This window comes from Rhyacophila brunnea, unplaced genomic scaffold (assembly GCF_057557595.1).
Source record: "Rhyacophila brunnea isolate RB1 unplaced genomic scaffold, BYU_Rbru_1.0 scaffold_11, whole genome shotgun sequence".
Lineage (NCBI taxonomy): Eukaryota > Metazoa > Arthropoda > Insecta > Trichoptera > Rhyacophilidae > Rhyacophila > Rhyacophila brunnea.
Genome location: NW_028232763.1, coordinates 13,137,759 through 13,155,956, shown reverse-complemented (window position 1 = coordinate 13,155,956; position 18,198 = coordinate 13,137,759). Strand labels below are relative to the sequence as shown.

Below are 18,198 nucleotides of genomic sequence, written 5' to 3'. Positions count from 1 at the left end.
ACATACTTATACTCCTTCTCATGACCTTGATAGGGAAAATCCTGAGACAGGTTTAATAGAGCTCGGACTGAGGTCACAGGACACCTTAGCGCCTTTGGAAGCAACGACTAATCGGAACTCGACTGCCAATGCTAAGAAAGCGCGAGGAGATTTCGAAAAATATTTTAATACTACCGGGGCTGTCACATGGAAAGAAAGTATGATAAGCAATAGATAAATTAAACCAATGTAACAATTTAGTTAAAATGTTTTACCTCAATACAATCTTCGTTGTTTAACGAGTTGGAGTAACTCTCATCAGGAGACATGTTTTCCAAATCGTCCACCATGCTGGATATTGAGCTCGATTCTGTAAAACAAAATGTAAATTGTTAAAATACAACATAATACTCAAACTTGTTTTTTATTATCTCTCCCCTAAGTACCCATTCCTTCATACGGTTAATATTGATATTGGTATAATTGGTGTAATCCAGTATATCGGGTATTTTCAAAATGTGTTTTCCGCTGTATTCCTCATAACCAAACTGTACCATTAATTTTGATTGATGATTGACGATTTATTGATTGTCTCTGAAGGAACCTAACTCGAGCGATTTTTGATTTTATGATCATTTCTTTTCTTCTTCTTTCGACCATGTCCGATCATAATATGGACCTCCACGGAGTGGAGGTTTGTATTGACAGATTTTGTTTTTACGAGAAATGGATGTCAGCCACTTGCTCAACATATTAGGTCCATACTCTGACTCATACACAAATTGAAATTCAATGTGTACTTGTCAGACCCAGGATTTGAACCTGGGACCCGACCACGACTCAATAAGCCGCGCTTCCACCGCCATGATCGTACCTATATATTATTATTTCTTACCTACCTCAGCAAAGAATAAATAATTTTATTGTGACTAGAAATGATTCATAGCTGTATGTTTTAATTGCTTAATAGTAGCTAATCTAATGCGATGTCACTTTCAGAGATACGACAATGTCATAGTCTGCACGTGTATAATAAATAGCTTTAAAGCATTCCCTCGTACCTATATATTATTATTATTTATTACCTACCTCGGCAAAGAATAAGAAATTTTATTGTGACTAGAAATGATTCATAGCTGTATGTTTTAATTGCTTAATAGTAGCTAATCTAATGCGATGTCACTTTCAGAGCTAGGTACGACAATTTCATAATCTGCACGTGTATAATAAATAGCTTTAAAGCATTCCTACGTACCTTCCATTTGGTCGTTCAAGAACTCCAAATTTTTATAGTACCACAGTTTGGGTAGATAAACTGCGTCTGTGCCGGCTCCGCTTCGATATGATGTCCTTACTTTATTTCTCTCCTTTCTGTAACCCGACCTCAATGTCTGTATTTTCTTTTTAACATCGTCGACCCTTGCCTGCGGCTCCACCTTGATTAAAATCTCCAAAAGTTCCGCATACGCCAAGGTTGGCATCACGATTCTTGTATAGTGGGCTGGTCGTCTTCCACAACGATGGGTTGTCTTTAAAACAATTAATAAAATCTTCCAAGAAACTTTTCGAATGCACTCGTAGATCTACCATTGTTGTTATCGATGTGAGATGTCCGAACACTTTGAATGACAGTAAAATAATGATGGCGCTGTCGTCCGTCGGCATAGATATAAATAATGTGACGGTAAAGCGTGGTGAACGTACGAATTTCAGCGGCTCGGCGAGTAAAATATCAAACATGTTTGAAATCCAACGAGCCTGGTCTGCGGATTAAAAAGTCCGCAGACCTGGGGTGCTCCACGCGAAAAAAAAGTCCGAAGAAGCCTCCCCCAAACCAAAGCGAATATTCGCAGCGAATTCGCAACGCCCTCGCTGTCGCTGTCGCTACCGCTTGGATTTGATGCGAATTTCGCGCTTGGCCCCACACCAAAGCGTCAGCGACGCAGCCATAGACTAAATAATTTTATTTACGCGCCAGATTTAAAAATTGTAAATAATATTAATATTTTACGCCAAATATTCTATAATTTTTATGAATTAAATATGAAAAATATACGTACACTATAGCGCTTTCAGAATTGCTACAACTTTTACCCACTTTGCGTAAAGTGTATTTTAATTATCTGAAACAAGGTGGCAGCATTGGATGCAGCCATAGACTAAATACATATACGAATGTCAAAGTGACAGTTGTGTGTTGACAAAATGTACACGTCTTCTGAATGCTTATTACACGCTGAAGATATAATGAGATGGCGTGCGACAAATTACATCGACATTTAATATAACCTTACTTTATGACAGGGCAAGATTGCCATGGCTCATAGATAAGATAGATTTACTCAGTTTCATAACTGCACATATTATAAATAAGCATTTACCATGAAGGGTTAACAGGATTTGAAGGTAATATGCTATTGAAATAACATGTCTCCGTTATTTGAATTGTAGGTTTTGACTATTTTGCGTTTCTACGCAGAGGGAGCGTACCAAAAACGGGTAGGCCAAGTCTTCTGCGCAATGAGCCAGGCATCAGTAAGCAGATGCATAGGAAACGTGTCCGATGCTATAATAGCAGTGCTTAGTAATACTTACATACAGTCGCCATACAGCGCTGACAGTCTTTAGTGTTGTGTTGATACCCTCTGATCAATTTATACAATATTACAATGTACATGTCATGTAACTAGAGTAACTGCGCATAGACACAACAAGTAAATTACCTACTCAATAAGAATTTAACGGGAATATTATTTTGTGTCGGTAAAAATATTTTTTAATTTCAGACTTCAAGAAAGGGCAGGTTTCCCGAAAATCATTGGGTGCATTAACTGCACCCATGTGCGAATATACCCGTCATACTTGGAGACTTTCAAAAATGAGCGCAGGAAATTTTCTGTAAATGTAAAATTCGTAATAAAATCTATGTTGTTTCTGATACATTCATATTCATTACGTATGATATCATAACATGACATTTATTTTTATGCAGGTATCTGACATGGACATTCTGGCAGTGAGTGCCAGATTTCCTTTGAGTGTTTATGACCAATTCATATTTAATGGATCGTTGGTAAAAACTGAAATGAAACATCTACAGAACGACAAGAATTGGGAATTTTGTTCTATTAGGGAAGTATGTTAAACTTTACTTTACTATGGCAGTACCAGTAACAAATATTTTTGTTTGGTTTATATTCATCCGTATTTTGTATAGGTACTTCAAAGGAATCAAAATTTTGCATAGGTATGAATATGATATTTAATGAAACAGTTTTTTAATTATTTAAATCCTGATTTCTAATATTTTTACAACTTTCAGTCGAAAACATATTCAAATTAACAGACTGTGTATATTGAAATCATTCTAGTGCCACCATAGGCCAGCCAGACTCACTACACGGCTGCCCGCTGTTTGACCAGGGATGTGATTGAGTGTTTTTGGATAATGGTCCACACCAGATCGCATAGCTACAGCAACAAGTGCAAGACCAACCGTGGCTATACATACAGTATACATGTATATATTAAATATAATTTATGTATATTTATTTATGGCTTATACACCGAAACAAAATATGTCACTTAACTGTACTTGAATATTTTTGCAGGATCATTCAATAAAAAATACTTGGTTTAGGTTAAGAAAGTTTTAATAATCATTTTTGCACAGAATACAAGAAAAATATTTATATAATTATTAGAATTACAATGAGCTTTAAAAGTAACACGATATTGTAATAAAATGGACAAATATGAAAAAAAATAACAATAAATTGTATATAGATAGGTAGACAGGGTTCAGATGATTCTGGCAGTGCAGGCGACTCATTTAGGTGTCAGTATTGTTACTTTCAAATGACAATAACACCGTTCCAATGTGATTCGGTCGTGCCAGAAGACTCTGTCCTTCCTCTATTTAGTAACCGGGCGTTTTACAACTTTAAATGAAAATTAAGTTGGCATATAGATAGTATATTTTTTCTAGTATAATATTATTTAATTAGGTGACTTTTTATTTCTTTATTACTTGAAATGGTGTTTACATGGTAGATGGATTATAATGGTTTTGAAATATAGTTATTTTTGTTAATTCTACTTTAACTGAGTCATTTACCTTGACAGCTGTTTCGGCACATAAACTCATTTTCGGAACATTCAACAATAATTTGTGATTATAAAAGAGCTACAGGTCACGTAGCAAATTAAATACGCTTAGTTAAATAATAAATACATACCAAATATTTTACAAAATACACCACATACATCCATCGAATATGGTAAATAAAATACAGATTCAAGTATCAAATAATTCTTGGATAAATAGATGTTTATGTAAGTATATGTTTTTTTAAATACTATCATGATACTGTGTTGTATAACATTTAAATTTATATTTTTGATTTTCATTTACATACTTAAATGTACCTACATAAATTTGTAATGTACAGTAGGTACTTAATTACATTTTTAACATTAGGAAATTACCATTATTCGATTCTATCCACCCGCCATGTCTATAATCACCCCAACGCTGGATAGAAAGAGACATCACACAAAATTGGCTGTTTGATAATAAATGGTAGTTGAAAAATATTTTAGAGTATGATTATGTCCATAGAAACAGGTTTTAAGTCATTCATGTTTGTCCGAATAATGTGTAGCAGAAAAATAGAAATTTTAAAAAGGGTCTATTCAGTATTCACCCCATTCTACGGCAAACATTTTTCTTAATAAAAATAGGTACATCAATAGAGGAATCATAAAATGGACCTTGGCCCTCGCCCACGCCTTATTCATCCTTGTATATTATATTATCACACTTAATGTTTTGGAAAATTCATTAACATTGTGCACAAATGCCACTTTTGTTGATTGACACTTCACTTAGTTGATCTCTTTGTTCACGTGAAGTACAATAAAAGTATGTAGCAGCGAAGAACTAGAGACCGAAAATAGTGGAAGGAGCTAGAAGAGGCTTTCATCTAGCAGTGGAATGACCCCGACTGATGTTTATGATGAAATATTATTTTATTCCTGTTAATGCCAGGGGTTTCATTTTTAATTTCTTCTGGTGCTTTGTACCTACGTTGAAAGGTTGAAGATCTTTGCTAAAATTAAATTCATCACAAAGCATTAGTATATCTCCAACATCATTCAGGTAGGTATCCATGATGATAATATAATATTATGTACTTAGAGGAGGTACCTGACCTTTATATTTACATGCACATAAAATTATTAATCTTATTGCCTAATGCAGACCAAGATATACCTACCTACATAATATTACATGAACAGAAGTTTAATAACATCTCAATTAAGTTTAAAATGTTTGTAGGTATACAAATTAATGTGAAACAGAAAACATTGGTTATGTTAGGTAGGTACATGGAACATGTAGATAATATTATCTTGGTTCGCGGTCGGCACTGGGCAAAACCAGTTTATTAGCTCAATATACCTATACATAATGAAGGAAATATATACCTAGTAGGTATATAGGTACATAATATCGTTTTTGTGATTGAGGTCTCTTGAGATCAAAAAACAAACAACCTAGGTACCTATGTCCTACTGTAAATAACCCGATAGTAAGTAGTATGTAAGGTTTTTGGTCTAAAACCTTACAAAATACCACAATGACGACATGGAGTACCTACTTATCTACCTATATGTATATTATATCTTTAGCTACAATAGAAATGCTATGCTGCATAATGTTTGATGCAAAAAAATAATCTTAAAGACTACCTATCTAACCTAAAAAAATATTATCAACGAATATAAAATGGGTATTTACGTGACCGATACCGAATATGATTGAAGTAGGTATTGTAAAAGATACCTAATTATAACATTATTGATATGACTGCTCGAAAGTCGAAACCAAAACGTCAAACGATCGCAATAGGTAAGTTAGAACTGTCAGTGCCCTAACAATCAAAGTTATAAAGTTTCTGTTATTAAAGGCTGTGCATGACGCAAATTAATAATATGTATTTTTTAAATATCGGGACCTTAGATTAAAGTTATTTATTTATAATAGCGTATTCATCCTGTCAAAAAACTTTACATACTTTGGTTAGACAAAGATACCTACATAATATTATTATGACGACCTTCATACCATTTTCAACAATTTCCCTGCCAATTTCATCCCATATCTTATCTTTCTTTCTTATGTTTTGTAGTCACTGTCAGAGAAATCATAAAGGATTGGATATTTCCGGACCAACTCGATCAGCTGCTCAATGTCTTCGCCATTTTGATTTTACTAATTCCCTTGGCGAAATTGTCCGCCGCGAATAAATTCGCTGTCGACAGAGTTCCCGAAAATCGCAGCGAATATTCGCTGCAAATTCGCACTCAAGACGCAAGGCGGTCGCGCAAGCGTGCTCTGTCCCGTAAGCCAATACGAGCTTGATTGGCGAATAATTCGCTGCGAATATTCGCCGCGAATATTCGCTTTGGTGTGGGGGAGGCTGTCTGACTTGCGTGCCAATGGAGCGCCGGCATAAGGAGGTACTATCGCCCTTTTTCGTAAGTCCACTCCCCCAAACGCATTGTTTCCAGATCGGTGCCCCTAGTAAGTACTTCCCTTTTGGTGAGTTCAGGTGCGCTAGGACTTGTGGAAGTATGTTTGGTGGGAGAAATATCTACGCCAGTCTGAAGTCCTATACTCGGCTGAAGGCGTCGTGAAACAGCGCGCCACTGTCTGTAACACGTATGTTGCAACGACATGTGCTGTTTCATTTGCGAATATATCCACCTCGGGAACTCCCCCATCTTTGAAACAGGGGGGTGGTTGCGGTGTTGATGAGGTGCCATTCGGGAATGAGTTGTCTGCGGGAGAGATGATCTGCCACGCAGTTGTAATTTCTGCGGAGGTATTGTGCAGTAAACGCGATGTTGGCTCGACTGGTAAATACTAGTATCTGATGGCATAGGTTAAGGAGGGTGACAGATTTTGTGCCGCCCTGTGGTGTCCTGTTGGGCCTGTGGTGGGATTGTCATCAATTGGCGAGGATGGGACCTCGGCCATATTGATGACTGGAGCATTGAGTAGCCGTCAGCAATACAATCTTCCTCGCGGAGGGAGGATGTGAAGTTGCGTCGCCCCAGAAGGGATTGGATATGCGCCTGTCTGAGGGACCAACTGCCTTTTTGTACCTGCGTTGTGTCAACTCTGAGGATCCTATCACCTAGAGCCACCACATGATGGCCTGTTAGGCCTGTGCTGGGATTGTCATCAATTGGCAAGGATGGGACCTCGGCCATATTGATGACTGGAGCGTTGTAGCCGTCGGCAATACAACCTTCCTCGTGGAGGTAGGATGTGAAGTTGAGTCGCCCCAGAAGGGATTGGATATGTGCCTGTCTGAGGGACTAACTGCCTTATTGTACCTGCGTTAGCAGATGGTGACGGAGTACTACACACTTCTCTGGTGACAGAAACCTCCGGTTGTTGTGTGTGTCCCACGTGATGTCCAGGAACCCTCATTGTTGGCTTGGGATCAGACAGGATCTTTTTATATTTATTAACCACCCTAAAGACTGTAGGAAGGTTATTCTGTATTCCACCTGAACCGAAACTGTTTCTCGGATTGGTTGGCTACTTAGAAGTCGTCTAGGTAAGTGAATATTCTCAGCCATTCTTTTTTAGGCGTACGGTGACCCAATTGGTCAGGGATGAAAACATAATCGGAGCAGCTGACAGCACTAACGGGAGACACGTGAATTGTAGGAGCTCCCCTCGGTAGGCTAGTCGAACGAATCGACGATGTTGAGAAGCCATGGGTACCTGGAGGTACGCCTGGCTTAGATCTATTATGACTAGCCAGTCTTCTTTTTGTAAGACGGCTGGAACCTCGTAATGGTAAATTAGTTTGAAAGGCTTTGGCTGTAGGAACTCATTCAAATGCTTTCGGTTGAAAACAGGGCATAGGGCCCCGTCTTCTTTCTTGATCAGAAATAGGGTTGAGATAAAACTGGGGGTTGGACCCGCTTCTTCTAGAACCCCTGAGTTCTTTAAGTCCTCGATCTCGAGAGTGACCTCTGCTGATTGTTGCGTTTGAAATTCTTTCCGTAAAAGTAAAGAAGGACTTACCAATGGTGGTGTCCGCATAAAAGGTATGCGGGCTACGGCTATTATTTTTTACCAATGTTGGGGGGGAGGGGTACACTACGCCATCCAGATTCCCCGAAAGTCTCTTAGGCGGCCCCCAATGTTGTTGGTCGTCCAGATGCGGTCACCTCCGCTTAGAGTACGGATCCCTGGTGGAGCCCGTACCTCCGATGGAGAACTCCCTTCCCACAGGACGTCGCCCCTTGAGAGTACCCCGGCCATAATGTGAGTTCGAGGGTCTTCCGAGACTCTGAGCTCGGAGGAATCCTTGATAGTGCCTCCCGAGTGAAGGTATCCTTAACTGAGGACGAAATCACATGGTGCCGAGCTTGTATAATCTCGGCGCGCTTCGTAAGGATCTGAGTCATGTCCTCGCAAATTTTATTATGCGTTGTCCCCAAAACCCTCTTCGATTTTTTGGTACAGGCCCATCTGTTTTCAGGATTGGTTGCCCAATCCACTAACCCTTGCATACCCTCCCAGAAGCTGTCCCGTTGGGAAAACATCGCATTCTGGAGGGCCGCGATGGTCCTCTCCATCAGACGGTTAGCTGCAGATGACGAGTGGTCGTACCGACGCAACTCGTCATTCAGACCTAACTCTACGACCACTACGTTGTGCTACTCCTTGCCGGTCCCCCTGCTTAAATAAGGCACGTAACGAGGATACCTCAAACATCACATCTTAATCGACGCTCGTACGTTGAAATTTTCTTCTTGTAGCAGTTCTGCTTCGCCGTCTGGTGTCCATCGCTTTTAGACTATCCTCCTCACGGTCATTCAGATGTTGCGCCATAATCACTGATCACTTAACGTTCGTCCAAGATAATTTTTTTGATAAATAGAAACGTCAAATCATAGGCTACATCTAAAACTGTCAAAAGGCAAATCCATAATAAAGAAGAAGACAAAGGAGTCCCAAACTCCCTACATAAAAAACGGACGCGCGGGTATGGCCAGTAAATAAAAAGGGAGGAATGACCAACGACAAGAAAAAGGAAATTAAATTAGTAGAATAACACCTCACGCGAAGAAGGAAGAGCAAACCCTATCTCAAGGACTTCAAAGTCAAATTCGAATAATATACATACACAGTCCTTGTTCTTCTTTATCTTGCACTGTCTTACATGTTTAGAATCTGTATAGCAATAAGCAGAGAACTCAGAAATAGTTGTTCTGTGGCAATAAGAATATTGTGCACTGTTTCCTATGTAATAAATAGGCCATAAAGCCCGTCTCCCACGGGACGGACACGGTGTCTAGACACAGAAGTTTCCAGCCACTCGACAATGCAGTGGCTACTGCAGCCACCGAATAGCTTATAGCGAAACCTCACGGGTGCTGTGTCGTAAGACCGCTGTATTACTGTGTACGCAGCGCCCGTGTGGCTTCGCTCTAATGTGTCTCTGACGTCAGAGCCAAAGTTACACGTCCACGTTTTTGCCCAAGTCCCATTTATTTTCTTGTATAATTTATATGAACGCCTCAGTAGCTAATGAATCAACGCATATTTTCGTGTCATAAATTAGAAATACAAACAATGGAGACAATATAAAAACTGGCTTGCTGCGGTAATAACAAGAAACTGTTTCGGCAGATCTAGGAGTGAACCGCCGACGGGACGCTGTATCAGTGGCGCAACACACTAGTGTCTCTGTCTGAACGCACCCATTTATGTGTGAAGCGTCTTTAGACACCGGTGTCTACATTGGTACCTATCTCGTGTGAAACGGATTGTATTTTTGTATATCATAATTTTTAAAGAAAAACAAGCACAAGGAATAATATAGACAATCTCGAAGCAACTTCAGAGTCAAAAATAATAATAATTTATTAACTAAATACGTGATAATATTATCTTTAAGTATATCCTATATCGTATCATATGACTAGATAATAATATTATGTTAGCATTGAAATGAACGAAAGGTGAGTATTTTTAGTATAATCTTAGTAATTTAGTGTAAGTATAATATTGAGCGTTTTGGGAATATTGAATCCACACCATCATTGTAAGACATCCTCAAACAATACGATTTTTTGAGTTGGAATAACTTTTGTTTAACTTAAATAATTAAGATAACTTAAAAATGTATTGCGGGCATTATGAGCCATCACCTTGCTATAAACTACGTATCAATTATATTCACGTATACCTGCTATTGTCGTCCATAGACAAGATTATATTAAATTTTGCTACTGGCAATATTTGTTGGTCGCTCGTGAAATGTCAATAATTAATTGTCAAATAAATGTTTGCAGAGCAAGGCCATAGATGCGATGTTTACCGGCCTGGTTGATAAAGGATGCTTTCCTATTGATAGTATAGAACGCACTGTTGAATTGTTTAACAAACAACTAACCACAGGAGCCGAACCTAATTTGGCATTGCTGTCTATTGTCGTAGGCGCAATAGAAAACAATCTTACCGGTTCCCGGTCAATCAGTTCTGACAAAGAGTCATCTGTACATTTAAACAAATTAATAAAAGTTGGATTCCCGGAGTTGACAATAACCGAAGTTTCAAGTCTATACGAGAAATTTGTATCTGTAATAAAAAATGCCGTTGACCCTAAAGCTGGGGTTAAAGGCAACTATGCCACCAGGGAAATCATCAAACGGGTATCTGATGTTATTTGGAATTCATTGACCAGAAGCTACTATAAAGATCGAGCACATCTTCAAAGCATTTTCAGCTATCTGAGCGGTAAAAAGTTAGATTGTTTCGGAGTAGCCTTTGCTGTCGTTGCTGGTTGTCAAGTTCTTGGTTATAGTGATGTCCATCTGGCACTTTCCGAGGACCACGCATGGGTTGTCTTCGGGAAAAATGGAGTCGACACTGCTGAGGTACTCATGAACTATTCATATATTATAATGTTTATGTCAGTAAAAGTTTCCATTCATCATCTGACCAACAAAATCAGTAAAGATACAGTGCTACATATTGTCAAAAATAAACTAGAAACACGGCATGTTTAATGAGTAAATCAATATAAATGGATGCTACAACAATTTATATAAACAACTATTAAGTATACAGTTGTATTTCATGAGAACTAAACAATGGTTGGTGGCAGTACGTGAATTTTTCCGTCAGCAATCTTGCTCCAGATTTTAGATCTCGATTATATTATGTCGACGGATAAATTCCGGTGGCTGCCACTGTTTCACCTTTTGTTGATGGATTGAATTGAATCATGTTTATTATTGAAAATTATTTTTTTAAATTGTTTTATATCACATAATCTTTGTGATTTCTACATCTAAAAATATAAATTTTAACGTTTTTTTTATGACAAATATGGATTACCTATTGTAAGTATCTTTACCAAAAATTATAATTTGAAAATTGATTGAACATATAAGTAGGTACCTTAAGTATATTAAATACTATTGACTGGGGGGGGGGGGGGTACTCAATAGAAATTGAATTTAAACCTATCCCAGTATTTTTCAACCACATTACTAAACCGCAAACTTAACCCTCTGCCGAACTTCCTTGACTCAGCAAGCATCGGTGTAAAACAGTGATACATGACACTCCCTATAAACAAAGTGTGACTCACACCGGTCAACCGGGACATGGTGTCATTGCATGAGAATGAAGGAATCACTAACGATACTCGAAATATGAGAGTGGTTTGTTTGCTAATCGATCGTTGTGTTAAACTAATACATATGTAGATAAAATGATAGACAGTGATCGCTTAATTGCGCCTAGTTAGTTATATCTGTCGATCATGTTGGTGTAGATAAAATATAATGCAACTTATCGGCACATTATGATGAGACTCATTACACACTGGTTGAAGAACACTGACCTTTGCCATAGGAAACAGTTTTAACGACACGGGTTGCACTTCTTCGCACAATAAACCTCTTATTCATGGTACTTTCGAATTTATATGATAAAATATATCTAGGTACTTACAAAAAAAAAAAATTGTATCCTTAATTTAATAAAAAAAAATTAACTAAAAATATTTGTACAAGTCAAATCTTATCTCAGTATGAATCGTGGAAATGTTAAAAATGAAAGGTTTGTATATCTTCCAGGTCACATGGCACGGCAAAGGTAACGAGGATAAAAGAGGTCAGCCCATAGGAACCGGAGTATTATCACGGTCCTGGCTGTATGTGGCTGGCCACCCTGTCATCTGCACTCGCTCCATGGAGGTCGCTGCTCTCGTTTCATCTATCAATCCATCGTTAACGTCTACAACGGATGTTTATGAAGTAGCCCTCATGCAGCAGCATCTATTATGGCTTTTGTACGATCAAGGTACTTCACTAAACTGTTAAAAAAAACATCATATCGAGATATCGCAATTTGAAAGTTTGGAGATGATTGATTTTCTCATGTCGTAATAAATTATTTAGTTACTTTTTGATGCTAATTATTATGTACATCTATTCTATACACAAGGCTGCTATCGGCGGCTATCGAGAGTAGTTTATCATATTTATGTATTGAGGTATTATATTTGTTACATTAATTTATAACAATTATAATACCTCAATACATAAATATGATAAACTACCCTCGATAGCTGCCAATAGCAGCCTTGTGTATAGAATAGATGCGCTGGAAGGTTTTGATTGAGGCAAGGTGGAAAAAATTAGGTTTGGTGGCTTTTGCGTGTTCATAATCGGGACCAAAGCGATCTTATTATGACAAGCTAAAGTAACTATTCCTGTTTAGTTATTGTTGCCTGTTTCTGACGAGTATTAGAAGTTTTCAAATGACAAATCAGTAAAAGTCACCATACATAGTTTAGTAACTTATGCTTCAATATTTAGGAAGGATTTATTTTTTATAATGACTTATGCTTGTTAAGATTTTATCGAAAATCATTCAGTGAAAAACAAATAATTCGGATTTAAGGAACATTTTACTAACTAATGTACCGTGGTGACTTTTGAATCTTAAAGAATATAATTTAACGCTTCGGGTGACATACTCAACTCAAAACTGCCCTTTTGAGGGTTGACTTATTACTTGATTAACCGATCAAATGACATAAAATCTAGTAAAAATGTTATATAGTCCCTTTCAATTTGTTTAAGGCCACCTCAGCGCTTATCCCATGGCCCTAGGAAACCTTGGAGAGTTGGAAGAGGCCAGCAGATATAACGACGGGAAATATCGTCCGGATTGTTCAGAGTTATTCCTAGAAGCTATTAAATCGGCACAGAATAATTACTCCAACAGACATGTATATCCTTACACTTATCAGGGTGCATATTTCTACAGACATAAGATGTACAAAGAAGCGTTCGGAAGTTGGGCAGATGCAGGCGACGTGATACGTCTGTAAGTCTAGTTTTTTTTTATGTATTGATAACAGTGGTGTATGTCGAGGGGGGGACTTGTTTTGACTTCGGGGAATTAGGGGTAAATGAATATTCGGTATATTATCCTTTTCACATGAGATATAGGACATAAATCAGTGGGCGAAAGGAAGAGGGCGATAAATCTTAAATATCGAAAAATGAGTTAAAGATGGCAAATGAACCATAATATACATATAAGTACACAAATGAAGGGTGAGCGGAAAAAAAGATCATTGTCACATTAACTCAGTTTTGAGATAAAATGAAAAAACTTAATATCTTGATATACCTATTATTTACTAAATTTAAATTAAAAGTTATCTTACACGTCAATTTAATATTAATTACAATTACAATTCATTGTAGTTATGTATTATATAGTTTTGTTATTAATAAGAAAAAAAAATATAAATATTTTTTGTCAAATGTTTGTCATAATGATCTTTCTTTTGAATTTCAATGTTTTCTTTCTGAGTATTTGGACAATGATTTTTATTATTTTTTTCCAAGTATGCCATCTAATAGCTTACAAAATTCTTCACAAGAATGTATCATTAACTCATTTTGCGATTTTTGTGGACAATGATCTTTCTTCCCGCTTATCCTTCAACTGAGAAAAAGAATAAGTCAAATCAACACCTCTGAATTACTAAATTCCATACAGAAACATTGGAGTTCCCATACAAAATGTTCTAAAAATTAATCTTTTTTGGCTGTCCTGAAAATTAGCGATTTAAGACTTATAACGCCTTTTTCCTTTAGCACACAGAAATGTTTATGGAAACAATATAAACATTGGTGAAAATTTATCTAATAATTGTCAATATGTCACGGGTACTTTATTTTTAAGGATGAATCACTATTTATTTTATACACTGACTTTAAGGACATATGTCTGGGGTGAGAATTACTATTAAAATATATGCAGGAAAGCTCTTTTTGGCACGCAAGTTGGTGTGTCTAGGTTCGGGACGTGCCTCGGTGGCGGTTAAATGGGTCATTAACGACTGACTGCTATCTTTCTGTGTTCCAGGTACACTGGGATATAGTAACTATACTTTTCCTGCTATGCCAAAATTCGTAGAATTATTTACGTAGAACTAGAATCCTTCGATTGTTTCGCTTCAAAGTTACCAATATGATTACAAGTTGAATATTTCTCTCCCTATTTCTGTCGATCACATTATTTTTGATGGGGGATTTAAGCATTTATTACCTTAACTGGTATTAGTATGTACTAAAGTACCTCGCGACTTTTCACGAGGCCGCTTAGTTTATTGATATACATTTATCTCATTTAACAGATCAATAATAATCACATTTTTAATATCAAAGTAACTGTTTAATTTCGGAATGCCTTGTGTCAAAATGAAAATAATTCTGTCTCCAGTCAAAGTCAATTAACACAAAATCGAATTTAAAATGTCTGTAGTAAAAATTCTTCATTGGAAGGATCAAACAAACACACTTTGTATTTTATATACGTGTACAATAGATAATTAGATTATTATGTAAAAAAAATTTCAGAACCCTAAAAATGATTCTGTCTTTCAGGTATAACTATTCCAGAGACGATGAGGAGATATACAAAGAATTTTTGGAAATAGCAAACGAGTTAATACCGCAAATAATGAAGGCGGAAAGCTCCGGACACTCCGCTCGCTCTATTTTAAAAGACCCTCAATGTTTTGCTCATCTTCTAAGGTAACATTTTGTTTTATGATCGGTTATATTAACTTTATTCAAAGTGAATCATTACTGGACCAGCAGATCTAATCTAACATAGCACTTCACTATGTAATAAAAATAGTGCTAAGAATGTTATGATGCTTTCCAAGACCTCATTATCAGCGGGCTAGCAGAGTACGTTAATTAGGTAAGGATTGACAACTATAACTTGATGTGAGAATACTAATATCTCGTAATATTTGCATCGCAGCATAGCCAAGTTATAGTTTTATTACACAAAATATTTTCAATAAATTACAATGACAAATTTACTTTGCGTGGACAAAGCGACCAATCAATACCTATTATGATATATTATACCGTGGCATCACAGCAATTTCTCTGTGTTTACACATAGCGTTTTATGTTATTTTATAAGTTAAGTTTTGTACAATTTCAAATTAGAAACATTCATACGCAAAGCATATTATGTAAAAATCCGTAACACATTGGAGTTATCTCGGATCCAAATGTATTACAAAACAGTGTTATGCTCTTATGTAGTTGGAATAGATCTGCAGTTATGTTTAATAAAACATTGTAACTGATTCACGAACACAATGCATTCAAACAGCTCCCAAAAAAACGATTTTATTTAAAGCTGTACATCAGTCATGAAATCATTCATAAGAATGTACACTGCAGTGGTTTCCATACTTTATGTAGTCGCTTTAAAAAAATCTAATCTTGTCGCCTCCCCCCCTTTTATTCCATTAAATAATACAGACACATTTTACGTCTACAAATGTACTAATACAAAAAATGAAAAAAACATACTAAAGAAAATAAACAAGATTTTTCAAATAATTGTTTTTCATGCGATTGATGCGCTTATTTATTAGCACAAAGTGCTCTTTTTCTGCTAAATGGGCCTGCATCGATTTATAAACTCAATTTTATCCAAATAGACAAGTTTAACAATAAAGTTATCGTTCCTTAATAAATTTGTCTCTTCAATATGATTTGACCATTTTTTCATGAGATAGCTAGCACACTTCACAACAGTATTATAGAAGTGAGGTATAATAAAATTAGTCTCCATATCTTCAGCCACGTTTGCACATAACCTAACTTTTATATAACTGTTTTTTATGTAGTTTATAACTAGCGCCCGTTTTATGAACTATGCACTTGCAAACTGCAAACCTGTGGCTACATTTGTGTTAAACTTTTCGCGCCTCCCAGTTTGGAAATCACTGATGTACAGTATCATATTAAATAATGAGTTTTTGTGTTCTAAATCCAAACAAATCACCATTTCTTATCATTATTTATGTGCTGGAATAAATTGATATTCTTTATTTTCTTATTATAATATCCTGTTCTTCAAAGTTTAAAAATAACAATTGTTCCAGATTTTATGATGGTATTTGCAAATGGGAAGAAGAAAGTCAGACTCCAATATTACACATAGGCTGGGCTAAACCTTTAGTGAATACAATATCAAAATTTGACGCTGATGTAAGGGCCCAAGTAATCGTACTGTGCTGCGAAGAAGAAGACATTCCAGAAAACCCCAATTCGACGACCTCCGAAGAGAAACCGATCGTGCAGCCCACAACCGAAGAAAGCAATAAGACGACGGAAGAGGAAAAGAAAAAAGAAAGTATTGACGAGGCAACAGAAACAAAAAAAGAAAGCGAATCAAAAGTGCAACCTGGTGATTCTACGGCTCAATCTGAAACAGTTTCAGATGCTGCTAAACTTATCAGTATTAATAAACCGCAAGATGTTCAGCAGGATGAGAAACTGTCGTCAATGTTTCCACGGCCACCTGTTGAATCTCATTCCAAGCCAAAAGTGAGAGAATTGGGAGAAGAGATGGAAGCTGTCGTGAACAGTCACCCAACGACAAAACTCTACAGCCACAAAATGAAGGGACTGAAAAACTTGTTGTTAGCCGAAAAATTGAATACGCACGCTATCTCTCTGCATCTGACGGCTCAGAGTCAAGTTTTTATTAATAAAAAGTCGAGGACGAGTGGAGAAGCTGTCGAACAAAGCGTTCACTGCAGCACTCGGCCTAAGAGAGTCCGCCGCGAGTAGTTCAAATGATCTATTTTATTGTGTAAAATCAGAAAATATATTTCAAAATATAGAGTATAATACTAATTATTTTTCCTCTAAATGTATTGGATACGTACTTTTTATATTAAGATAAAAAAAAATAGTCAATGTATTACGCAGTTAGATGATGCTGCTACAGATTACGGTGAAGATTGCATAGTTGCAATTTGAAACTATTACATATTTTAAAGAGTATGTAAAAATGTATTTATTTTTTGTGATTTTAAAATATTTTTACTATTTTGAATTAGATATTTTATTTACAAAATATCTGGATACGTTAATCGTTTTGTTTACGCAAATGTAAACTTGTATGTTAAATATATTATTATTGTTGATTTAGAATTGGTTTGTCCAATATACACTTTTGTCAAAAATAAACGTAAAATGTTTAATTTGTCCTAATATGTGAACACATTCAAGATATTTATACAAATAAAAGTTTTTTTTTCAAAAATGTATTTTTTTTAAATCCTTTGTACATTTAATAATAATAACTGGATAGGTAACCTTTATTCAAAGAAATGCCATGTGCTATTAAAACCTCCAATGTGATAAAATGCTAGATATGAAGCGTCTAATTACAAAAAGCGACAAGTCCACAATTCAATATTTTCGGGAAACAACGTTTTTATGTTTCAAGGTTCAATTATTTGTTTTAACGTGAGATTATTTTTTCCGTTCTATTCTATGTCAAAATTAGAACCAAATGGCAATTTGTTTACAAAACTCTTAAATGTAATAAATATAAGCAAAATAAAATTGGACATAGCGCTATTTGTACCTCACTTTTTAATTTACTCCGCATAAGGCACATATTTCCGTGGCACTGTCATGAGTTTGCCAGATGCTACAGCATGGGAGACTCCCTTTTCAATATTGAACGTTCCCTTATTGGTTGACTTAAACACGCGCGAAATCAACCCAGCTTTAAATAATATGAAACACGGACTTGGCGCTTTT

General features: G+C 36.3%; 1 protein-coding gene and 2 long non-coding RNA genes across 4 annotated transcripts; 2 read left to right on the top strand and 1 right to left on the bottom strand.

The window, feature by feature from the left end:
• Positions 1–1,825: 1,825 nt before the first annotated feature.
• LOC147078376 (uncharacterized) lies at positions 1,826–3,615 on the top strand. Of its 2 annotated transcripts, none has more exons than XR_015071800.1 (3): positions 1,826–2,385; positions 2,766–2,883; positions 2,972–3,615. It is a non-coding gene; the product is annotated as an uncharacterized LOC147078376 (long non-coding RNA). The 2 variants fall into 2 exon arrangements; XR_015071799.1 differs by having other exon boundaries at positions 2,766–2,877; positions 2,972–3,612.
• LOC147078375 (uncharacterized) lies at positions 2,972–6,455 on the bottom strand. Its single transcript, XR_015071806.1, has 2 exons — positions 6,083–6,455; positions 2,972–5,090 (listed from the first exon to the last, which is right to left on the bottom strand). It is a non-coding gene; the product is annotated as an uncharacterized LOC147078375 (long non-coding RNA).
• Positions 6,456–10,338: 3,883 nt separating this feature from the next.
• On the top strand, positions 10,339–17,682 carry Mnn1 (menin 1). The gene is made up of 5 exons (XM_085958992.1): positions 10,339–10,953; positions 12,163–12,388; positions 13,174–13,420; positions 14,995–15,144; positions 16,524–17,682. Exons 1-5 carry the CDS (start codon positions 10,387–10,389, stop codon positions 17,212–17,214), a joined length of 1,881 nt encoding a protein of 626 aa, XP_085815118.1. The 5' UTR covers positions 10,339–10,386; the 3' UTR covers positions 17,215–17,682.
• Positions 17,683–18,198: the final 516 nt, after the last annotated feature.

Coding starts and splice junctions, on each gene's coding strand:
- Mnn1 (XM_085958992.1), top strand. CDS start 10,387: ATGTTTACCGGCCTGGTTGATAAAGGATGCTTTCCTATTGATAGTATA. Junction 10,954..12,162: donor ATGGAGTCGACACTGCTGAG/GTACTCATGAAC, acceptor TATATCTTCCAG/GTCACATGGCACGGCAAAGG. Junction 12,389..13,173: donor ATGGCTTTTGTACGATCAAG/GTACTTCACTAA, acceptor AATTTGTTTAAG/GCCACCTCAGCGCTTATCCC.